Source organism: Mobula birostris, chromosome 3, assembly GCF_030028105.1.
Source record: "Mobula birostris isolate sMobBir1 chromosome 3, sMobBir1.hap1, whole genome shotgun sequence".
Classification (NCBI taxonomy): domain Eukaryota; kingdom Metazoa; phylum Chordata; class Chondrichthyes; order Myliobatiformes; family Myliobatidae; genus Mobula; species Mobula birostris.
In genome coordinates, this window is record NC_092372.1 from 229,221,747 (window position 1) to 229,246,747 (window position 25,001).

At 49.0% G+C, this 25,001-nt stretch overlaps 1 protein-coding gene across 3 annotated transcripts in view; it reads right to left on the reverse strand.

The window, feature by feature from the left end:
- Positions 1-1,427: 1,427 nt before the first annotated feature.
- tonsl (tonsoku-like, DNA repair protein) overlaps positions 1,428-25,001 on the reverse strand; it is a 91,737-nt gene continuing 68,163 nt past the window's right edge. The window contains exons 19-26 of one of the 3 annotated variants that reach the window (XM_072254308.1): positions 23,608-23,761; positions 22,625-22,703; positions 17,213-17,520; positions 10,938-11,109; positions 7,455-7,630; positions 7,274-7,347; positions 3,860-3,993; positions 1,428-2,231 (exon numbers count right to left, since the gene is read on the reverse strand). In XM_072254308.1, coding sequence (XP_072110409.1) covers positions 2,032-2,231; positions 3,860-3,993; positions 7,274-7,347; positions 7,455-7,630; positions 10,938-11,109; positions 17,213-17,520; positions 22,625-22,703; positions 23,608-23,761 — 1,297 coding nt within the window. In that variant the 3' untranslated portion in view covers positions 1,428-2,031. Of the gene's footprint in view, positions 2,232-3,859; positions 3,994-7,273; positions 7,348-7,454; positions 7,631-10,937; positions 11,110-17,212; positions 17,521-22,624; positions 22,704-23,607; positions 23,765-25,001 lie in introns of all 3 variants that reach the window. The other 2 variants (XM_072254307.1, XM_072254309.1) reach the window with 2 other exon arrangements.

Consider the following 25,001-nt stretch of genomic DNA (forward strand, 5'->3'; position numbering starts at 1 on the left):
AATGGGTTACCTGGGCTGGCGGTGAAACCCAAAACTGTATAATAATAGCGTTAGGAGCCTTTTGAGTGGACACACGGACAGGCAGGGAAGAGAGATAAACAACTTCAGGTTAAGTTCCATCAGCTCCACTAAGCAGGCCACTGCTTGACACACCCTCTGCAATCAGAAACACAAGAGATTCTGCAGATGCGGGAAACCCAGAGTAACACACACAAAAGGCTGGAGGAACTGAGTCAGGCAGTATCCATGGACATAAAAAACTGTTGATGTTTATTCCCCTCCATCAATGCTGCCTGACTTTGAGTTCCTCCAGCATTTTGTGTGCAACCCTCTACATTGCATAGTGCATAGTTCCCTGAAGGTGGAATCTCATGTGGATAGGATGGTGAAGAAAGCTTTTGGTATGCTGGCCTTTATTAATCAGAGCATTGAGTATAGGAGTTGGGATGTAATGTTGAAATTGTATAAGGCATTGGTAAGGCCAAATTTGGAGTATTGTGTACAGCTCTGGTCACTGAATTATAGGAAAGATGTCAATGAAATTGAGAGAGTATAGAGGAGGTTTACTAAAACGTTGCCTGAGTTTCATCTCCTAAGTTACAGAGAAAGGTTGAACAATTTAGGTCTTTATTCTTTGGAGGGTAGAAGGTTGAGGGGAAACTTGATAGAGGTGTTTAAAATTATGAGGGGGATTGATAGAGTTGACATGGATAGGCTTTTTCCATTGAGAATGGGGGAGATTCAAACAAGACAACATGAGTTGACAGATAAAGGGCAAAAGTTTAGGGGCAACATCTTTACTCAGAGAGTGGTAGCTGTGTGGAACGAGCTTCCAGCAGAAGTGGTTGAGGCAGGTTCGATGTTGTCGTTTAAAGTTAAATTGGATAGATATATGGACAGGAAGGGAATGGAGGGTTATGGGCTGAGTGCAGGTCGGTGGGACTAGGTGAGAGTAAGAGTTCGGCACGGACTAGAAGGGCCGAGATGGCCTGTTTCCGTGCTTTAATTGTTATATGGTTATTGCGAGCTGGATGAATGCTCCATGTTACACAGGGCAAGGAGCTGAGAGCAATGGTCTATCCAGTCAAACCAACATCATTCCCAAAGCAGGGTCTCTCGACAGCTTCTCCCCTTCATAGCTGCTATTCAACCTACTGAATTTCAACGATTGAATTATTGTGGTGTTGACTTTGCAATTCGCTGCTTTCTCATCCTTCCAAATAACACACGGTCCCTTAAACACCACCCCCCCTCCCTGTCACCCGCTGGGCCCTCCCTCTCTCTCTTTTCTGTTCAGGGACCCAGACAGTCCTTACTGGTCGCAGCAATCCACTCACCTGTACTCCCTCTGATCTGTCAATGATCACAGTGGGGTCTCCTCTACACTGGGGGGTGGGGGTGGGGGGGACCAAACACATGGTGGCTGACCAGTTCACAGACACTAATAAAGATAAGCTTTATTTGTCATATGTATATGTCTCGATGAAGGGTCCCAGCCTGAAATGTCGACTTCCAAAGATGCTGTCTGACCAGTTGAATTCCTCCAGCATTTCGTGTGTGTTGCTTTGGATTTCCAGCAACTGCAGAATCTTGTGTTTGTGAAGTACATCTTTTGCACCAACGATCCACACAGTTTGAGGATGTGCTGGGGGCAGCCCGCGTGCTGCCCTGCTTCCAGCACGAACACAGCGTGCCCACAACTTTCTAACCCTAATCCCCATACGCCTTTGGAACATGGGAGGAAATTAGAGCACCCAGAGGAAACCCATGCAGCCTCGACAACTGCTTTCCCATACAATGCTCAGCTGCTCAGTTCCTTAAGCAGACTGTGTGATGCTCCAGATTCCAGTGGCTGTGTTACACAGGAGGGAGAGGGGCAGGGGCCAGACAGTGAAGATCACGTGACTCCAATCAGTCATGACGTCTGGTTTAATACACAATGTACAAAGGCAGCTATGATTAAAAAGGTTGTCATTATACATACATGGATGGAAGGGGTAGGGGGCCGGTGGACGGGAACGGGCAGGCGGGTTAATGCTGGTTGCTGGGCACTGCTTTCAGCAGACACTTGTGCAGATGGCAGAGGGTCTGAAGCTGCCCTCCCAGGGAACTTCGCCAGGAGTCCGTCAGTCCCTCCTTGTCACACTTACTGAGCCGGGTGCTACAGAGACGCAGCTCGGCCAGCCTGGGAGCAATTCCCTCAGTGAGCGGGGAGCTCTGCACGGGGGCACCTGGGAGGGAGGGAGAGAGGCACGGTTAGAGGGTAAACTCTAGGAATGACAAACACCTTCCCCCTCACACCAAGTCCTCAACACCCCCACCCAATCTTCCACCTCACATGACCCTTTACTTCGACTCCCAAGCTTCCCTTCATCCCTTTACCTCTGACCCCGGCCACCTCAGCTCTCGTCTTTCACCTGAAACCACTCCCTCCCCGTCCCCCCACCCCACCCCACCCCACCCCAGCTCCTGGCATAATTCTCATTGCAGAGTTCACTGGGTCGTTGTGGATGGGCTGATGATTAGCATCTTTCTCCCGGGTTTGAAATGTCTAATACCAGAGGACCTGATGGGGCAGAGATTGATGGGTGCTGGAATGTGCTGCCTGGGGTACATTACAGACTCTTAAGAGATGTTTCGATAGGCACGAGTGTGAGGAAAATGGAAGGATATGGACATGGTGCAGGCAGAAGAGATTAGTTTAGATGCCCATTTAATTAAGTAACATGTTGTAGGGTTTCACTGTTGTGTAACATGCTGTAAGGGGGTAGTGGAGGTATAATTTGTCCGTCTGTGCTGATCACCCCATCCTTGAGTAAGCTGTTCCACCGTGAACGCGATCTGTTATGAGTCAACATGATGCTTTCAGATCAGGTCATGCATAGCACATACCTCCGCCGCACTGCTCAGGTGTGTTTCAGGGGTACAGGGGCTAGCGACCCTTGTGCCTGTTCTGTGTACTTGACATATGATGTTTTCGTGTTCTGTCGCTGAGCAGCATCTGATTGGCCTGTCAGAGTTCTCTTTGGGAACTAATTGACTTGATCAGCATTTCTGATCTGGCTATTGTTCACGATTGCACTTAATAATAAAAAAGGGTTTCACTGATAATGTAATGGTTTCTCTGTAGCAGCAATGTCTGGGTTATGACTAGAGATAATGAGGTTTGGAATGCTGTTGATCTTCCTTGTGAATCCGGAAGAGAGATTTTCGCAGTTTTTGCCGGGGAGAGATGAGGAGAGAAGACGCGAATGGAGAGAGTTGGTAGACTGCCGGACGGGGTGGACTTGGAGCGAGGGTCCGAAGGGCAGCGACGATCGGAGGAGGTCGATGGTGGAGAATTGGCTTATCAGTGAGCTTCAACTTTATGCAACAGACTGTTTAATAAGATTGGGCCCTTTTTCTCTTCTTTTTGTTTCTTTACGAACCATAGAGTCAAAGTAAGAATTATAAAGCTTAATCATTTAATCGCATATTGTGTACTGTTTGTTATTTCATGGTACTGTTTTGTAACAGGGGACACATCGTGCAGCATCCACCCAAACGAGATTTCTTAAGTTTGGCCGGGCTGGGGGCATCACCCCCTATATTAAGCTACAAGCCAAAGCGAGAGTTGCCATTACTAATTGAATTGGTTGGACACAACATTGCCTGTTCTATGTTCTAAGAATCACCCACTGTATCACCCCAGAAGCCTGGACCCAAACCACGGCTGAGGTGGGCTGGAGGGAATGAGCCATGAAGGGTTTGGAGGGAGGGGAGGAACAGAGGGAGGAGAGGTGGAGGAGAACGTCCCTCTGTACTAGCAAATCGCTGGGTCCTGTCAGCTCCCGTACCTGGGGCTCAGACTCCAGCATACCTGTCACACTGAGGAAGTGCATCGCACAGTTCCGCTCACGTATAGCTCCCAGCAGCATCTCCACCCCTCCGCCGGTCAGCCCAATGTTGGCAGACAGGTCGAGTGACACCAGGGAGCGGCAGAGCAGCAGGCACCTGCAGGGCAAACACAAACACACACAAAACTCAGCAGGTCAAGCAGCATCTATGCAGGCAAATAAACAATCGATATTTCAGGCTGACACCCCTCATCAGGACTGGAAAGGAAGAGTCAGGAGAAGGTGGTGGGGTGGGGGAAATAGTTAAGGGCACCACAGCAGTGTAGCAGATAGCGCGATGCTATTATAGCTCAGGGTGTCAGGGATTGGAGTTCAGTTCCAGTGTTGTCTGTAAAGAGCTTGTATGTTCTCTCTGTGAATGCGTGGGTTTTCACCGGGTGCTCTGACATTGATCCCATCTCTGTCCCTCATGATTTATCTATAAGTGAGTCCTCAGTCTCCCACAGTCCAATGACAAAATTCCCAGCATCCTCACCCTCCCTCCATATCTCAGTCCCAGGAGTCCCGGCAACATCCTCGTAAATGTCCTCTGTACCTTTACCAGCTCGGTACAGCAGGGTGGCCAAACTGAACACGATATTCCCAGTGTGACCTCATTCTGTACAACTGCAACATGACCCCCATCTTCTACACCCCGTGGCCTGACTGATGAAGGCCTCCTCCTCCTTTACTGCCCGTGTCTCCATTTTCAGGGAATCTGGAAACGGAACTCCCAGGCTCTCTCCACAACACTCCCTAGGGCCCTACCCTCATTTTTCTCTCAGGTTCTCGTCTCACCCTTAACCCATGGCCTCTAGTTGGTGAACCCCCAACTCTGGGCAAAAGTCTGAGTGCATTCACCCTACCTTTACCCCTTTGGATATTACGCATCTCCATTAGATCACCCCTTTTAAAAACTTTAAGGCTATCATAGCCGGGGGGGTGGGGGCGCTGTGAGATAATGGGAATGAGCTCCCACTATCTACAAATGCTCCCTTGGTAGCCTCTGACAACCAAGTCCAGCTCCTGGCCTTCACGTGTGGCCTTGTTACAAAACCTGGCAGAACTGTTCCTACTGACAGGATAAGGGGCAGAGGTGGGATACTGGCGCCTTAAAGCCAGTCGCTTCAGGCAGATGGGGCTCATCAGCCATGGAAGGAAAACCCCGGTCTCAAACCTCCACTGCCTTTCGGCTATACCCACTCATTGGGAAGGTTTTGGGAGTAAACTCTGAGGAGATATTTGGAGCTGGAGTCCCTAAGGCAGTCCTACATTGAGTTTAACGCTGACTAGCTACTCCTGCAATGCCGCTGCTGCCAAACTGTATCGGGTCTCTGCCGTTCCTCTGGGCTCATCAGGTGCGTGGAGAGGGAGTGGGCAACAGCCTGCTCTCCATATCATACTGCCCTGGAGACAGCTAGGATGCAATTTCCATGGTCAACCTCGGTCTTCGTAAGATCATCCTAGTCTCCTACACTCCGAAGAGAAAGGACACCCCTCAGTCTCTAACACTACAAGGAATAATGTCCTAGCTGACGTTCTTGGACACTGTAAACGAAGCCGAGCTGCGACCTCCTGGTTCAGACGTTTTAGGTCGTAAAAGGTTTAAAAGTTCAAACGTTTTAGGTTTGTAGGGATGGCTTTGCGGACAGCATGGGAATTGTGAGTCGGGGGCCGGGGGGTGGGGAGGGACGAGGGCGAGCCAGAGTCGGGGTCCGGGGGGACGAGGGCGAGCCAGAGTCGGGGGCCGGGGGGACGAGGGCGAGCCAGAGTCGGGGCCCTCAAGTCTCAGACCATCAGGTTCAGGAACAGTTATTACCCCTCAACCATCAGGCTCTTGAACCTGAGACTCTAACTTCATGCAAGTTTCCACAACCGATGGACTCACTTTCAAGAACCTTTCATCTCATGTTCTCCATTGTTATTGGTTATTTATTTATTGTAATAATTATTTCTTTTTTCTCTTTGCAGTCTTTTGCACATTGGGTGTTTGTCCGCCCTTTTGAGTGTTGTCTTTCATTGATTCGATTGTTTCTTGTATTTACAAGAATCTCAGGGTTGTATATGGTGGCATATATCTACTTTGATAATAAATTTATTTTGAACTTTTTGCTGGCTGCCTGTTGTTCTGGTGAACATGGTGGGCATGTCACATTGGTGTTGGAATGTGTGGTGACACTGACATCCTTACATCCTACACTCCAGTGAGAAAGGTCTCCCTTCCGTCTCCGACGCTACAAGGAATAATGTACCAGCCTCTGTCCTCGGACAGTGTAAAACATGCTGAATTTTACACTGGGCCCCCAGCACATTGTTATGTTGTGTGGGCTGTTAACGCAAACAGCTCACTTCTTTGATGCTTTGATTGGCACGTGACAAATCGAATCTAATTGGGGCTGCACGGTAGTGTGGTGGTTAGCGTAACACTACTACAGAGCCACTGACCCTGGTTCAATATGGCTGCTGTCTGTACGTTTGTCCCATTACTGCGTAGGCTTCTCTGTGTGCTCTGGTTTCTTCCCAAAGTCCAAAGATGTGGGTTAGTAGGTAAATTGGTTAGATGGGTATAATTGGACAGTGCAGGCTCACTGGGCTGAAAGGGCTGTTACCGTAAATTGTTGAGTGGACACGCCCTGATGTCATGGCGTCACCTGTTACAACCACACAGGGAGGAGGCACCGCAGGCGGTGTGAAAGAGAGCAAGGGTGCAGCGAGTGAATTGGAATCCGTGCTGGGCCCCTGCCGGCTGGCTCTCTCTCCTGTTGGTGCTGCCTTCCAGTGTTCACATCCTGGAAGACAAGCTGGATTGCCTCTGTCTGCGGCTGACCCAGTGCGAGATCAGAAACTGCTGTGTGCATGTTCTTGCAGAAACATGGCTTCAGGGACATCAATCTTCAAGGCCATGACACTCGGGGAGCGGTGCTAATATTATTTTGTAAATGTATGTGCTAGCGTAACTATATGTGCCGTGCATGACGGTATTGTGCTTTGCATCTTGGCTCTGGAGGAACGCAGTCTTGTTTAGCTTTATCAGCTGGACGCCAAGGTAGCGTAGCAGTTAGCACGATGCTGTTACAGCTCGGGTGTCGGAGATTGGAGTTCAATCCTGGCATCCCCGGTAAGCAAGTCTGTGGGCTTTCTCCGGGTGGCTCTGGTTTCCTCCCACAGTCCACAGACTTACCATTAATTTGTTTGTAAGTCGTCCCGTGATTAGGCTAGGTTTAAACTGGGGGTTGTCGTTGTTTGCTCGAAGGACTGGAAGGGCCTGTTCCGCGCTCTATCTCTAAATTAATTAATACACCTGCATGATTCAATGACAATTGAACTTGAACTAGCCTGCACAATCTCTCCCTATAACTCAGAAGCAAGCAGTACCCAGAACTGAATGGAGAGGTTACCTGGAAAGATCCCGAAGAGAATCATCTGTCAAACGATTAGCGGAGAGGTTCAGGTGGGCCAGAGAGCATCCGTCCTGGGGGAGGGGAAAGAGAAGGTGAAGACATATCCACTACTTGGTCACCTTGGAGTCAGAAGATCCGCGTGTGAGGGCAGTGCTCCTGACAACTACTCTGCACTCACCTGCGACAGGTACCTGACCAAGTGCTCAACGCGCAGCGTGTCCCCGCGGGCTCCGCCCACTGCCGCCAGCTCCAGGTGGGTGAGGCTGTGGTGAGGCAGGCTCTGCAGAAGCAGCTCTAAGCCCACCGCACCCAGAGGGTTGTGAGACAGGCACAGCGTCTTCAGATGCAGGGCACCTGTGGGCAACAGGAGATGGTGTCACTCAAAAGACCCAGACGGACAATTTCAGTCACTTCTGTTCTCGGGGCAGACTAATGAGGTTTTGCACTTTGGGAGGACAAACCATAGTAGGACTTACATGATGAGCATTAGGGCACCGAGGACTGTGGTAGATTAGAGAGATGTGGGAGTACAGATCCATAATTCCTTGAACGTGACATCACAGGCCATAAAGAGAGCTTTTAGATCATTAGCCTTCATAAATCAATATACTGAGTACAGAAGTTGGGCTGTTATATTAAATTGTAAGACATTGTTGAGCTCCAATTTAGAGTATAGTGTACAGTTCTGAACACCTATCTACAGGAAAGATATCAAGAAAATTGGGGGAGTGCAGAGAACATTTACAAGCATGTTGCCAGGACTTGAGGACCTGCGTTATGGGAAAAGCTGAATAGGTGAGGACTTTATTCCCTGGGGCATAGAAGCTTGAGAGGAGATTTGATAGAAATACACAATTACGAGGGGTAGAAATAGTGTAAAAGCAAGCAGGTTTTTTCCCCACGTTTTCCAGGTTGGGTGAGACTACAACTGGAGGTCATGGGTTAAAGGTGAAAGGTGAAATGTTTAAGGGGAAATCAAAGGAACACTTCTTCACTCAGAGGGCAATGAGAGTATGCAATGAGCTGCCAGTGCAGAATTGATTTCAACACTTAAGAGAAACTTGTATCGCTACACGGATGGGAGGCGATATGGTCCCAGTGCAGGTCAACAGGACTAGGCAGATTAACAGCTTGGCATGGACTAGATGGGCAGAAAGGCCTGTTTGTATTATTGTGTTCTATGACTCCAGAACGCTGGAGGAGTCCAGCATGTCAGGCAACACTGATGGAAGAAAACGGACAGTTGACGTTTTGGGCCGAGACCCAAGTCATTGGGTGTATTTAAGCAGAGGTTGATAGGTTCTTGATTGTCCAGGGTGGGAGAAAAAAAACAAAATCATCTGTGATCGAATGGCGGAGCAGACTTAAAGGGCTGAATAACCTAATTCTACTCCTACATCTTATGAGTCTGTGTCTCTACTGCCTTTCTCTCTTTCCCAGTTCATACAAAAGGTTAAAACTACTTTTTCTCCACAGACACAAACACAGAAGTTTCTGCAGATGCTGGAAACCTAGAGCAACACACACAAAATGCTGAAGGAACTCAGCAGGTTGTCAGGCAGCATCTACGGAAAGAAATAAACAGTTGATGTTTCGGGCCAAGACCCTCTTCAGGACTGGAAATGAAGAGGGAAGCCAGAAAAAGGTGCAGTGGGGAGGAAGAGGGCAAGCTGGATGCCAGCTGGGTGGGGCAGTGGGGATGAAGTTCAAAGCTGGGAGCTGTCAGACAGAAAAGGCAAAGGGCCAGAGAAGGAATCTGATTGGAGAGGAGAGTGGACCATGGGAGAAAGGGAAGGAGGAGGGGCACCAGGGGAGGTGATGGCAGGCAAGGAATTGATTAAGAGAGAAGGGGAAAATCACCAGAATTTGGAGAAATCGATGTTAATGCCATCAGGTTGGTGGCTACAAGACGGAATATGAGGCTGTACTCTTCAGACATGATAGTGGTCCTATTGTGACTGTAGAGGTATCGTGGACAGTCATGTTAGAATGGGACTAGGGAGAGGAATTAAAATTAAAATCTACAGATGAGAGCAAGAGGATAAGGCGTGAAAGAATAGGACCTATCAAGAGTGATAGTGGGAAAGCATGTATGGAACTAGAGGAAACAGCAGAGGTACTTAATGAATACTTTACTTCAATATTCACCATGGAAAAGGATCTTGGCGATTGTAGGGATGACTTGCAGTGGACTGAAAAGCTTGAGCATGTAGATATTAAGAAAGAGGATGTGCTGGAGCTTTTGGAAAGCATCAAGTTGCATAAGTCGCCAGGACCGGGTGAGATATACCCCAGGCTACTGTGAGAGGCGAGGGAGGAGACTGCTGAGCAAAAACATGTAATATTGGATAATTTTTCTCAATAAATAATTGAACAAGTATCATGTTTCTTGTGTTATTTATTTAATTGGGTTCTCTTTATCTAGGTTTAAGACTTATGTGAAGATCAGATCACCTTTTAGGTTGTATTTATGCAGAAAGAAAATTAGACAATAGATGCAGGACTGGGCCATTCGGCCCTTCGATCCAGCACTGCCATTCACTGTGATCATGGCTGATCATCCACATTCAGTATCCAGTTCCTGCCTTATCCCCATATCCTTTGATTCCGCTATCTTTAAGAGCTCTATCCATCTCTTTCTTGAAAGCATCCAGAGACTTGGCCTCCACAGCCTTCTGGGGCAGAGCATTCCATATATCCACCACTCTCTGGGTGAAAAAGTTTTTCCTCAACTCCGTTCTAAATGGCCGACCCCTTATTCTTAAACTGTGGCCTCTGGTTCTGGACTCACCCATCAGCGGGAACATGCTTCCTGCCTCCAGCGTGTCCAATCCCTTAATAATCTTATATGTTTCAATCAGATCCCCTCTCAGCCTTCTAAATTCCAGAGTATACAAGCCCAGTCACTCCAATCTTTCCACATATGACAGTCCCACCATCTCGGGAATTAACCTTGTGAACCTACGCTGCACTCCCTCAATAGCAAGAATATCCTTCCTCAAATTTGGAGACCAAAACTGCACACAGTACTCCAGGTGTGGTCTCACCAGGGCCCTGTACAGCTGCAGAAGGACCTCTTTGCTCTTATACTCAATTCCCCTTGTTATGAAGGCCAGCATGCCATTAGCCTTCTTCACTGCCTGCTGTACTTGCATGCTTGCTTTCAGTGACTGATGTACAAGAACACCTAGATCTCGTTGTACTTCCCCCTTTCCTAACTTGACTCCATTTAGATAATAATCTGCCTTCCTGTTCTTACCATCAAAGTGGGTAACCTCACAAATTCTACGGGGTTCACAAGCTTTCTAGCACCACTGTATATATAATTAAATTACATTAGTAGTGCAAAAAAGTAGGCAGTATACATGGGTTCATTGCCCTTTCAGAAATCTGATGGCAAAGGAGAGGAAGAAGCTGTTCCTGAAATGTTGAGTGTGCATCTTCAGGCTCCTGTACCTCCTCCCTGATGGTATGAATGAGAAGAGGGCACGACAGTAGTGTGAGGTGCTTTTCTTCCAGAGTATGTTTTACCAAATGGCTGCAGCAATAATCTGGTGCCATCCACAGTTTAACATTATAGTCTGTGGTCTACAGATATACCAGGACAAGGCCTCTGTTTAGCAAACACAGACGCTCACAGCTGACACAAAGCGGTCCTTACCTTTCAGGGCCTCCGCCAGCTGGAGTCGATGGTGTTGCAGGAAGCGGGCAGTGAGACAGCAGCCCTGGAGTCTGAGCGTGCTGAGGACAGGGCAGGCAGCGATCAGCGAAGCCAGAGGCTGTGAGCTGCCTTCCCCCAGGGGGTTGAGGCTCAGGTCCAACTCCTGCAGATTCTGAAACACAGAGAGACCTTCCAGTATCACCACTACAACTCTCTGCATCATAGCCAGACCCCATGCGGTGTCACACAGTCGGAGGGGTGGTACTGACTGAGGCTTAAACCGTAGGAGAGGAACTGAGGGAGGGGTGGTGCTCAGGGAGGGCCACGCTGTGGGCAGAGGGTGGTGTGTTAGCTCTCACAAAAAGCAGATTTATTTTGGGAATAAACCCCGAAGAACAGTGACGAGGACAGAGGAAGGTGTAGGAGAGGTGGCAGTGGACAGAAACAGTTTTCTTCTTGGAGCAAGGCTGTTCAGCAGAGTTTTGTTGAGTCTGTGCTCGGTCCGCAACAGTGACAGTGGCTGGCGGTTTGCCAAGGTTCGAGTCTGCAACTTTTACTGGGAGCTGGGACAGATTTCTCCGGCTGTTAACACTGGTAAACCCTCTTCCATCTGGAATACTCAGCCCGGGACAACCAGGTCAGGAGTTTCGCAACGAATCCTTGACTTTAGCTCTGACAGAGGAATGTCAGAGTTACCTGTCTGCGCACCGAGAGTCCACAATGGAGTTTCATCACATAGACTTCCCAGCCTGTCTGGGAGGAGACTCCTGTCCTTCCTTTATAATCGGAAATGTTCTTTGAAAGACTGTAACTGAGATAATTCAGCAGCATTTGATTTCGCACTTTAATGTGGTGGGCTAAGCTCCAAAATGGCGAGATCTAATTCCTACACGGGATCCATAGCCTTTGGTGAAGGAACTCCTGACGAGCCACCACCTTTCGGACTGGAAACTGTAAAAAAGGCGATCCAATGTGATATCGCTGCACCCGAGTCCAATGCACAAGTACGCTACCATGGCTGGGTCTGTGGTTATTGGGACTGGTAAGATCAACCAAAAGTCCCTTTTCTACTGACCGTCTGCTAGAGAGGTGGCCCTGGCTCTGAGCAGGGGGGTAAATGCGGAGGGGGTCTTCATGCTGGTGGAGTTGGCAATAGTCCCCGTTACCATCTATAACATGCACCTTCTCCTCCACGAATTCTCCATCTGCGTTCTTTGGGCGAGGAGAGGTCACTGGTCATCCGTATACCGCTCAAGCCAGACAGAGGCTGTTTTCAGAATGTGTTTACCTGCCATAGTGAGGTACTCAAGGAGCGGGAACGGCTGGGAAGAGCTGAGGGCTATTTTTATGTGTAGCACATAGAGCAGCATTTCTAGATCCGCTGCCACAGTGCTGTGCCTGTAAGGAAGACACTGCAGGGCCTCCCTTGTTGTCCCTCCTGACCTTGTGGGAGAACTGAGCGTGGCACGGTTGTCGAAGAGGGCTGGGTTGAGGTAAAGGGCAGGAAGGCTAAGAGGAAGAAGAAAAATCTCCAGCCGTTTCCACCGGAGGATGAGCCAGGGCCTCCCCTTGCCTGGAGGGCACAGGTGTCTCCGTGGCTCAGCAAGGGCCTGCAGAGGCTGTGAGGATCAAGGTTTCTTCCGAAATGAAGGTCACTGGACTTCAGCACATCAGAGGAATGACAAGGAGGAGGCACGCATCCTCTGAATGCGAAGATAGGGAAGCAGCTAAAGGAGAACGATGCATGCTCCGACACTCCTCCCGGAGTAGGAGGACGGGCCTGTCAGTCAGGGGCCATCTGTGGAAACAGCCCCGTATCAGCCGGGATGACGCTCCCTGAGCTTGTAGCCTCTGGTCTGATGGGTGCCCTTGGATTGTAGCCTCCAAAGAAGCAACGTTCCCTTCTGGAGGTCGAAGGACCCTGGGGTTTGATAGGATTCAGATAGGACCAGTAGTGGGAAAGTTATTAGAAAGAATTTTAAGGGACCAGATATATGAGTATTGGATTGACAGGGACTGACTAGAGACAGTCAGCATGGCATTGTGCTTGGGAGGTCATGTCTAACCAATCTTAAGAGTTTTTCAAGGAAGTTACCAGGAAAGTTGATGAAGGCAAGGTGATGGATGTTGTCCACGTGGACTTTAACAAAGTCCCGCAGGAGATGTTGGACATAAAGGTGCAATCACTTGGCATTCAAGATGAGGTAGTAAATTGGATTAGACATTGGCTTTGTGGGAGAAGCCAAAGAGTGGTAGTAGAGGGTTGTCTCTCTGACTGGAGGCCTGTGACTTGTGGAGTGCCTCAGGACTTGGTGCTGGGTCCGTTGTTGTTTGTCACCTATATCAGTGATCTGGATGATAACGTGGATAACTGGATCAGTAAGTTTGTGGATGACTTCACGATTGGGGTGCAGTGGACAGTGAGGAAGACTAACATAGCTTGCAGCAGGATCTGGACCAGCTGGAAAAATGGGCTGAAAAATGGCAAATGAACTTTAATGCAGACATGTATGAGGCGTTGCACTTTGGGAGGACCAACCAGGGGAGGTCTTACACAGTGAACGGTAGGGCACGGAGGAGTGGGGTAGAACAAAGGGACCTGGGAATACAGGTACATAATTCATCGAAAGTGGCGGCACAGGTAGATAGGGTCATAAAGAAAGCTTTTGGCACAGTGGCCTTCATAAACCAATGTACTGCGTACAGAAGATGGGATGTCATGTTGAAGATGTACAAGATGCTAGTGAGGCCTAATTTGGAGCATTATGTGCAGTGTTGGTCAACTACCTACAGGAAAGATGTAAACAAGGTTGAAAGAGTGCAGAGAAAAATTACCAGGATGTTGATGGGACTGGGGGACTTGAGTCATAAAGAAAGCTTGAATAGGTTAGACTACATTCTAGAGAATAAAAAAGGTTGAGATGAGATTTGACAGAGATATACACAATTCTGAGGGGATATAGATAGGGTAAATGCAAGTAGGCAGCTTCTACTGAGGATGGGTGGGTCTATGACTAGAGGTCATGGGTTAAGGGTGAAAGGTGAAGTGTTTAAGGTGAACATGAGGAGGAGCTTCTTCACTCAGAGAACGGTGAGTGTGGAATGAGCTGCCAGCACAAGTGGTGGATCCAGGTTTGATTTCAACATTTAAGAGAAGTTTGGATAAGTACATGAATGGAAGGGGTATGGAGGACTATGTTCCTGGTGCAGGTCAACGGAATGAGGCAGTTTTATTGGTTTGGCACAGACTAGATGGGGTGGGGCCTGTTTCTGTGCTGTAGTTTTCACCGACTCCACTCCTGGGTCACCATCCTCCATGAAAGAACGGAGTGCCAGGGTCCCGATAACTGAGGAGGTCTTGAGTCCTCCACGTGTTACCCCAGGGGTGGATGACCAAGGGGATCGTGTGCGGAGGTGGGTGAGGCCAAAGTGGCTTGGGCCCATCTTTTGGAGTTCAAGGAGGGTGATGAGATGCCCAGACTGGCAGGGTAAGAGAGCAGTAGCAGCATACCAGGGACCAGCCTGGCCACGCACCAGGAACAGACTGTGGGTGTTGTTGTTGGGCCTCCCTGTAGCACTGGCCCTGAAGCTGCAGCCGTGCCACTGGTGGGACCACTCGACGAGGCTGTGCACGTGAGAATGGGACTGAGTTTGAGATAACCTGGTCGAAGAGGACTCTTGAAGCCGAAATGGTGGTGGAGCTTGTCCCCAACAGTGAGACTCAGGACATTCAGGAGTTCTGAGCTGACTCTCAGCACAGACAGCCTTATGCCTGACTAGCCGCTGACTGATGGACAGACCTGTCTGGGTTGTCCACACCATCCTTAAAAAGGAGGAGAGGGAATCGGAAGTGGTTGGAATGTCATTTCAGGGAGTCGGGGATGCACAGGCACAAGGTCAGGAGGTCCGCTCCCACCAGACAGACATTGGCAAGAAGATGTAGCACAATCATGAAGGTCACAGTAACGAGTAATAATACCAATGGCGGCAGGGAGTCTTTCCACAGGTTCCAGCATCTGTCGGTCCTCGGGGAATGTATACATGAGGTGAGCTTCCTGCACGAAACCCACAGCATTCCAGGAGATGAATCCACCTGGCTCTTGGATTGGCAAGGGAAGGTCTACATGAGTCTCCTCAGCTCCAATTCGAACGGGCGGGGGGGGGGGGGAGGGTGAATTTGTTGATCCCAAACTTCCCGTTGGAGATATTGAAAGTGAATGAGCTCTGGCCAGGCTGCCTGCTCCATCTCACTAAGTGCATGGATGGTGTACCGTTACACTTTGTTAGAGTGTACACGCCGAGCCCGGCCCGATGCAGGCACGCTTGTTTTATGAGATGGCTGTACTGTTGGGCTCCACTGACAGAGGACTGTGTTGTCCTTGGGGATGATTTCAGGGAGAGATTGCTCTGGTCCTCAGAGTAGTCGAGCATCAGTGCAGCTGCTGAGGGAGCTGGTTGGATCTTTTAATTGGGTTGACATCTGGTGGAGCCTCCATTCTGACTCCTGTGCTTTCTCCAGGTGGACAAGCGGGGGAGGAGGAGGTTCACAACTGGACCAGCCTTTTCCAGGACACGTGTCTCCTGTCTGTGAGCAGCCTCCATGCGGTCGGTACCATTCTCAGACCACTGCTTGGTGTGGATGGAGCCTAACCCGCTGTCTATGTGGGCGCTGTCCGCGTACTGGCATTTCAACAACCAGGTGCCAGAGGACGGCCAAATCCAGGTCATGTTCTATCTGTTCTGGGAATCCAAGAGGAGAAAACAGAGGGGTTTCCCCTCCTTGAGGCTTTGGTGGGATCTGGGCAAAGCTTACACCAGACTGTTAGGCAAAGAATATGCGCAAGGGTTGACCAAGAAGCGGGTGTCATATATCAAGCTGCTCACGAAAGAGCTACTTGACCTGGAATCTCAGCTGACACCGACCACAAAGGATCTACTCCTTTGGCAGAAGTACCAGAGGAAAAGGAAATGCTGAGGGACCTGCAGCTCGAGAGATCCCAAGGTGCTTTTGTGCGGTCGAGGATCCAGCTGTTACAAGATCTGGACCGTGCCTCACCCTCCTTTTACTCTCTGGAAAAGTGGAGGGGTGCGTGCAGGCAATTTGTGGAGCTCCTGGTAGGGGATAGATTCTCTTCATGGATCTGGTGAGAATTGTGAAAGAAGGTTGCTCATTTATGTAACTCTGTTCTCACTGAACTCTTCAAGTGAGGAGGCGTAGGGAACACTTTGGGAGGATCTGAGGCTGTCCAGCGGCTGGACTCTCCCCTATCACTGGAGGAATTGACCAGCTACGGGAAGACAAGTCCCCAGGATTGGACGGGTTCACTGTAGAATTCCACTGGGCCTTCTGGGACATACTGGGTGCTGACTACGCCAGGGTCCTGGGTGACAGGCGAGCTGCACTTCTCTCAACGTGGGGTGTAGGGTAGTCCTGCTGCTGAAGAAGCGAATCTTCACCATTGAGGAATTGGCACCTGGTGTCTCTCCTCTGCACCAAATATAAGATCTTTGCCCGGGCAATGGCAAGTTACCTGGGTTCCGTGCTGTCCCAAATGATCCACCCAAACCGGTCCACACTTTCCCAGGCCAGTCCATTCAGGACAATATCCACCTCGTCCACGACCTGATCCATCTGTCACACGAGGCTGGCCTGTCAGCCACCTCTCTCTCTGGATCAGGAGAAAGCGTTTGATACGGTGGATCATGACTACCTCCTCGGGACAGCGTGTGTCGGAGTCAGACAACATTTTGTTGCCCATGTCCGTCTGTTGTAAACTGCTGCTAAGTGCCCGACAAAAGTCAATGGATCCTTAATGGCACCCTTTTGCTTTGGGGGGAGAGGGGGGCAGTGCATCAGGGCTGCCTGATGTCGGGGCAACAGTACTCTCTCTGCCAGAAGCGGCTGACAGGTTTGGTTCTGCGTGAGCTGGAGATGAAGGTCATCCTCTCGGTTGATGCCAATGACGTCCTCCCTATGATCACCGACTCTGTTGACCTGCAGAGGATCGACGCTGTCGGTGGGTCTTCTCAGCCGCATCCTCTGCCAGGGCCAAACGGAGGAAGTGCTCTGGTCTTTTATTGGATCCGTGGGAGATGGACTCCCTGCCAGGGGAGCTAAGACCATGGGTCCTACCACCCTTCCTACCTCTGGGCTCAGTGTGCTCGCCTAGGTCCCATCTCCCTCCTACACCAGCGTACAATGTCCTCCCCAGGGTCCTATCTCCCACCAACCCCTGGGACGATGTGGTGGCAGTGAGGACCCAGCAGCCACTTACCTGGAAGGGTGGTTCACCAGGTCGCTGAGCTCCCTCGCTGAGCTTCCTCAGTCCCAGGGCTGTGATCTGATTGGAGGAGATGTCAAGCAGGATGAGGTTGGGCATGGTGAGCAGGCTGCCCAGCAGCTCCTCGGCGGCGGAGTCGGTGATGCGGTTGCCGGAGAGCCGGAGCTGGCGGGCGGCGGTGTGTTGCCGGAGGGCGCGCAGGACAGGCGTCAGGCGCTCAGCGCCCAGCGACAGGCCACACAGGTGGAAAGAGCTGCTGTTCCCCTGCGTCTCGCACGCCTGCAGCACTAGGCCGTCCTCAGCTGGAGGGAGACAGCAAGATCAACAACCAATGCATTGACACGGCGCCCCGGATAGACACTCTCCCGCTCATCCCTAGTGATTCGCATGTGGACCTGCTGACATTTACTGCCTATCCCAGTTGGATTAGACTGTTTCATTGTTACTTTCTTTGCTGCTTAACAATTAATTGCCAGCTAGTGTTGTTTATAATTACTTATATACATGTAACTGTTTAGTAAGTTTCCTAGTGGTCACTATATGTAAATGTATTTGCCCAGTGTGTCCCCTAGTGGTGACAGTATGTATATGTAATTGCTCAGTGTATTGCTGATGATCACTATATGAATATGCAATTGTTCAGTGTGTCCCAAATTCAAAGTAAAATTTATTATCAGAGTGCATATATGCCAGCACATACAACCATGAGATTCTTTTTCTGGGGGCATACTTAGCAGTAACCGTAAACTGTAGACATCAGGAACTGTTAACTGTAAACAAGCTATGCAAATGCAGATATAAATAAATAGCAATAACAAAGGGTTAAATGGCAATGGGTTTCCACCAATTACTTGCAGGATTCTTGTCCGTGTGGAGGAACAGGGGAACTTTGGGGTCCACATCCATAGCTTTCCCCAAAGTCGACGTGCAAGTTGATAGGGATGTTAAGAAGGTACTGTATGTCGGCCTTCATTAGTCAGGGGGCTGAGTTCAAGAGCTGTGGGGTAATGCTGCAGCTCTACAGTACCAGTATGTATATGCAATTGCTTAGTGTGTCCCCTAATAGGTACACTCTGGGGAGCTCCGGAAACTTCTCTGGTGTTGTATTATTTCAACAGGGGCTATCTGATTGGTCCACTCTGCTTGAATGAATATTTCTTAACTATGGGTATCAAAAGAGCACGCAACAGTGCCAACTTCTCTTTGCTTCTTCTTTCTGCTACCAGCCTCTGCTCCTGTTACTGTCCATTTTTGATTTTTCTTTGTTCAATCAATGTTTCATAAAACATTTGTGAAGCAACAAACTTTGCGCCTCTTTCCAGGCACTCAAAAGAAAACCTTAGATTAAAAACATCAGAATCCACCTTGCCCAACTTCCCCCCCCAGTCTCACAGTGGGTGTACAGATCCTGACACCTGGCGGTGCCAGTCTGCTCTCCCTGCAATCCTATGGGCTTCCACCAGTTAGTTGCTGGATCCTTGTCAGTGCGGAGGAACAAAGATCTTGGGATCCACATCCATGTATCCCCCAAAGTCGACGTGCAAGTTGATAGGGATGTTAGGGTGGTGTGTTGGCCCTCATTAGAAACATAAAAAACCTACAGCACAATACAGACCCTTCAGCCCATAAAGCTATGCCGAACATGTCCTTACCTTAGAACTACCGAGGCTGACCTATAGCCCTCTGTTTTTCTATTAGTCAGGGGATTGAGTTCAAGAGCTGCAAGGTAATGCTGTCGTTTTATAAAAAATCCAGATTGACCACACTTGGAGTATTGTATTCAGTTCTGGTAGCCTCATTATGGGAAGGGTGTGGAACCTTCAGAGAGAGTGCAGAGGAGATTTACCATGATACTATCTGAATTAGAAAGCATTTCTTATGAGGATAGGCTGAGTGAGCTAGGGCTCTTCTCTTTGAGAGCAAAGGAGGATGAGAGATGACTTAATAGATGATGAGAGGCACAGACAGAGTGGACACCCAGAGACATTTTTCCCCAGGAAGGAAATGGCTAATATGAAGGGACATAATTTTAAGATTTTAAGGTGTTTTGCAGGAAGGTATGGGGAGGGGTGTGGGGATGTTAGATTACAGCAGGAGATAGAAAAGGCGTGTGAAAAGGGCAATAATAGTCGTGGGAGACGTCAACATGAAGGCCAATTGGGAAAATTAGGTTGACGATGGATCTCGAGAGTGAGTTTGTTCCTATTAGATAGCTTTTTTAGAGCAGTTTGCTGCTGAGCCAACTAGGGGAACAGCTATACTGGATTGGGTGTTATGTAATAAACTGAAGGTGATGAGGGAGCTTAAGGTAAAAGAACCCTTAGGAGACAGTGACAACAATACGATTGAGTTCAACTTGAACATTGATCGGAAGAAAGCAAAGTCTGACATAACAGTATTTCAGTGGAGTAAAGGAAATTACAGTGGTATGAGAGAGGAGTTGGCTAAAGTAAATTGGAAGGAGATGCTGGCAGGCATGACTTCAGAGCAGCAAATGGCTTGAGTTTCTGAGGAAAAAGTGAGGAGGGTGCAGGATAGATGTATTTCAAAAACAAAGAAATACTCAAATAGCAAAATAGTACAACCGTGGCTGACAAGGGAAATCAAAGCTAATGTAAAAGCAAACGAGAGGGCATACAACAAAGCAAAAATTATCAGGAAGATAGAGGATTGGGAAGCTTTTAAAAAACCTGGGTCTATACTCACTGGAAATTAGAAGGATGAGGGGAGGATTTCAGTGAAACCTTTCAAATGTTGAAAGGCCTAGACAGAGCAGATGTAGAAAAGATGTTTCCCATGGTGGGGGAGTCTAGGACAAGAGGGCACAGCTTCAGTATATTGAGTATATTCAGTATACCATTTAAAACAGCAATGTGAAGAAATTATTTTAGCCAGAGGGTGGTGAATTTGTGGAATGTATTACCAGATGCAGCTGTGGAGGCCAGATCTTTCGGTGTATTTCAGGCAGAGCTTGACAGGTTCTTGATTGGACACAGCATCAAAGGTTACGGGGAGAAGGCCAGGGAGTGGGGCTGGGGTGGAGGGGAGAAAGGATCAGCCATGATTGAATGGCGGAGAAGACTCGATGAGCTAAATAGCCTAATTCTGGCTCCTATGTCTTATGGTAATTTTTTTTAACATACAGAGAGTGGTGGGGGCATGGAACACGCTGCCAGGGGTGATGTGAGAAGCAGATACATTAGGGACGTTTAAGAGTCTTAGATAGGCACACGGATGATAGAAAACCGGAGGGTTATGTGAGAGGAAAGTGTAAAATTAATCATGGAGCATGTTAAAATTTCAGCACAACATCGCGAGTTAAAAGGCCTGCATTGTTCTATGTTCTACAATACGTTAAAGTCATTGAAGCATATCAGATTCTGAGGTAGATGTCAAGGGAGATGTGGAGATGTTCCCACCTGTGGGAGAGTCTCAAATGAGGGAACAGAGTTATAAGATTAAAGGATGAAATTATTTAAAACAGGCATGTGTGGGAACTTCTTGCCTAGTCTCTGGAATTCTCTACCCAAAAGCTTGTGTAAACTGGATCATGAAGGGGTCGACTTGAGGTGGAAAGAAATATTTTATACAAAAATATACGTTCAGTAGCCACTTTATTATGAACAGGAGTGGAACCCAGTATGATCTTCTGCCACTGTAGCCCATCACCTTCAAGGGTTCGATGTGCTGTGTGTTCAGAGATGCTCTTCTGCACACCACCATGGTAACTTGAGTTACTGTCGCCTTCCTGCCAGCTTGAATCAGCCTGGCCACTCTCCTCTGACCTCCCTCACTACAGAATCCACAGAATTATGGCTCACTGGATGTTTTTGGTTTCTCACACCATCATCTGGAAACTCTAGACACTGCTGTGTGTGAAAATCCCAGGAGATCGATAGCTTCTGAGATACTCAAACCACCCCATCTGGCACCAACAATCACTCCACATTCAAATGCTACACATGCCCTTACACTTCCTCCCTTACCACCATTCAGGGCCCCAAACAGTCCTTCCAGGTGAGGCAACACTTCACCTGTGAGTCGACTGGGGTGATATACTGCGTCCGGTGCTCCCGATGTGGCCTTTTATATATTGGCGAGACCTGACGCAGACTGGGAGATCGTTTTGCTGAACACCTACACTCTGTCCCCCAGAGAAAGCAGGATCTCCCAGTGGCCACACATTTTAATTCCACATCCCATTCCCATTCTGACATGTCTATCCATGGCCTCCTCTACTGTAAAGATGAAGCCACACTCAGGTTGGAGGAACAACACCTTATATTCCGTCTGGGTAGCCTCCAACCTGATGGCATGAACATCGACTTCTCTAACTTCCGCTAAGGCCCCACCTCCCCCTCGTACCCCATCTGTTACTTATTTTTATGCACACATTCTTTCTCTCACTCTCCTTTTTCTCCCTCTGTCCCTCTGAATATACCTCTTGCCCATCCTCTGGGTCCCCCCCCCATCTTTCTTCCCGGACCTCCTGTCCCATGATCCTCTCGTATCCCTTTTGCCTATCACCTGTCCAGCTCTTGGCTCTATCCCTCCCCCTCCTGTCTTCTCCTATCATTTTGGATCTCCCCCTCCCCCTCCCACTTTCAAATCCCTTACTCACTCTTCCTTCAGTTAGTCCTGACGAAGGGTCTCAGCCTGAAACGTCGACTGCACCTCTTCCTACAGATGCCGCCTGGCCTGCTGCGTTCACCAGCAACCTTGATGTGTGTTGCTTGAATTTCCAGCCTCTGCAGAATTCCTGTTGTTTACATTCAAAGTCACTTAGATCACGTTTCTTTGCTATTCTGATACTTGGTCTGACAACAACGGACCCTTTTGACCACGTTGGCATGTTTTTATGCATTGAGTTGCTGGCAATGATCGGCTGATTAGATATTTGCATTAATGAGCGGGGTACCTGATAAAGTGGTCTCTGACGACAATGTGAGACTAGAGAGGATTTGAGGTCAGCACAGAAAAGCCATGGTTGAGGCTGAAAGATTTACTCATGCTCTGATCTGGTAGGGGAGTAGTGACGGGCCTGCGGAGGGGCAATGCAGTGACCATAGAGAACTACGGGGTCAGAGGCAGTCCGAATCAGAAACAGGTTTAATATCACTGATATATATTGTTTACAGCAGCAGTGCAGAGCAATATATAAAACAAAGTTCTATACAATTACAAGTATATATATATATATATATATATATATTAATTAAAGAGTGGAGATAACTGCTCACTCTCCATATCGTACTGCTCTGGCTTGCATATCAACTTCGACAGATAGGATGCAACGTTCATGGTCAACCCCGACCTATGAAAATTATCGTGTTGTTTAACATGTTGCTGTAACCAGTTTGAAGATGGGTAAGTAGTAAAAACCATACTGCTGGTGTCGCCACTTACCCAGTCCCAGGCTCTGGCAGGCTTTCTTGTATCTGTCAGCGAGCGGTGGCATGTCCCAGGACACCACGTTAGCCAGCACCTGGAAACCAATCAACGTCAGCAACACGTACAGATGTTCAGCTTGTCACTGAGTACTAACAGACTTCTATCCCTGTGCTGACCACAGCACCGTGGGATGCTATGGCAACTGTCTTGTGCAGGGATATAAGGAGTTGCAGAGTAGTGGACTCACAGCCACGTCTCTCTCCACCATCAACAGTAGCAACAGGAGGTGCTGCCTCAAGTAGGAAACATCTATCAAAGATCCCACCATCTGGGCCATGACGTCTTCTCACTGCTACAAATGGGCAGGAAGTACAGAAGCTGGGAGGGTGTGGAGTGAGCTTCACTCTGTGACCCCGGGAGTGTGTGATGGGACGGTGTGAAGAGAGTTTCACTCTGTGTCTGACCCTGGGAGTGTGTGATGGGACGGTGTGGAGGGAGCTTCACTCTGTGTCTGACCCCGGGAGTGTGTGATGGAACAGTGTGGAGGGAGTTTCATTCTGTGTCTGACCCCGGGAGTGTGTGATGGGATGGTGTGGAGGGAGATTCACTCTGTGTCTGACCGCAGGAGTGTGTGATGGGATGGTGTGGAGGGAGTTGCACTGTGTCTGACCCCGGGAGCGTGTGATGGGACAATGTGGAGAGAGTTTTACTCTGTGTCTGACCCTGGGAGTGTATGATGGGACGGTGTGGAGGGAGTTTCACTCTGTGTCTGACCCTGGGAGTGTATGATGGGACAGTTTGGAGGGAGCTTCACTATGTGTCTCACCCTGGGAGTGTGTGATGGGACAGTTTGGAGGGAGCTTCACTATGTGTCTGACCCTAGGAGTGTATGATGGGATGCTGTGGAGAGAGTTTCACTGTGTCTGACTCCACGAGTGTGTGATGGGACAGTATGGAGGGAGCTTCATTCACTCTGTTGAGACGAGACTAGACCATACCTCCTCATTGCTCTGCAGAACATGGATGACGGGATCCTGCAGGTCGAGCAGTGCCCCTTCCTTCTGCAGGGTGAGCTTGGGCAGCAGTCCACAGGCCTGGTAGTAGCGCTGGGAGGCCTGGTCCGCCAGCCACGACACCGTGTGTTCCTCAGTGCTGCTGCAGAGGAGAGAGGGGAGGCAGGTTACACTCCTGTCCACAGGGGTCTGACTGCAAGTTCTACACTTTCCACAGGGCAGCCACTCTTACTGCTCTGCCTTCAGAGCGTGATCCGCACCCCACCCCCCACCCCGACTGCCCCAGCAGACAGAACCCCGTGCCACTGACTGACCACCAAGCTGAAAGAGCATCTCACAGTTATCAGGAGCAGCTAAGCAGGCTGGCACTTTAGGATACTGAGGGGTGACCTAATAGAGATGTGTGGAATTAACAACGCAAGTTTCTTGAGGTTGTTATAGTTGGTGGGGGGGGAGGGGAGGGGTAATGGGGGCAAGTTCCCACTACCCATTAGATGTGTGTGTTTCAAATAGCCTCAGTCAACCAAGTCTAGCACCTGGCCTTCACATGAGGTTTACCGACTAAGCCCAGCGGAACCTGGAGAAGGCAAAGGCAGGTTACTGCACCTTAAAACCAGTTGTGTCGGGCACATAGGGCTTATCAACCATAGCTGGCAGCGCATCGAAGAGGAGGAAACTGTGATGTTAGACCTATGCAGCCTTGCGGCTATACCCACTCGTGGGGAAGGATTCGGGAGTAAACTGCAAGGAAAAATCCGGAAGTGGTGTCCCTATGTTGAGTTCAACACTGACTGGCAACTCTCGTGATGCCTCTGCTGCCAAACTCTATTGGCGTCTGCAGTTCCTTTGGAGTCATCAGATGCGTGGAGAGGGGAAGCCCGTAGCACGGGCAACAGCTTGCTCTCCTTATCGCACTGCCCTGGCTTGTGTACCACCTGGACAGCAAGGGTGATTTCCCCCGGGATCAATAAAGTATGACTATGTCTATATCCATGGTTGACCCTGACCAATGCAGGGCCTCTGTGGGGCACGGACAGAGTGAACATATAGTTTTTTCACCCAGAGCTGGGGAATCAAGAACTAGAAGGCACAGGTTTAAGGTGAAAGGAAGGAGATTTAATAGTAACTAATGTCACTCCACTCTTCATGAATGGAGAGAAGCAGAAGAAAGGACATTATAGGTCAGTGGTTGAGAAGATGTTGGAGCCAATTGTTAAGGACGTGGTTTTGGGGTACTCGGAGGTATATGATAAAATAGGCCGTTATCAGTATGGTTTCCTCAAGGGAAAATCTTGCCTGACAAATCTGCTGGAATTCTTTGAAGGTACTCAAAGCAGAATAGACAAAGGAGATTCGGTTGATGTTGTGTACTTGGATTT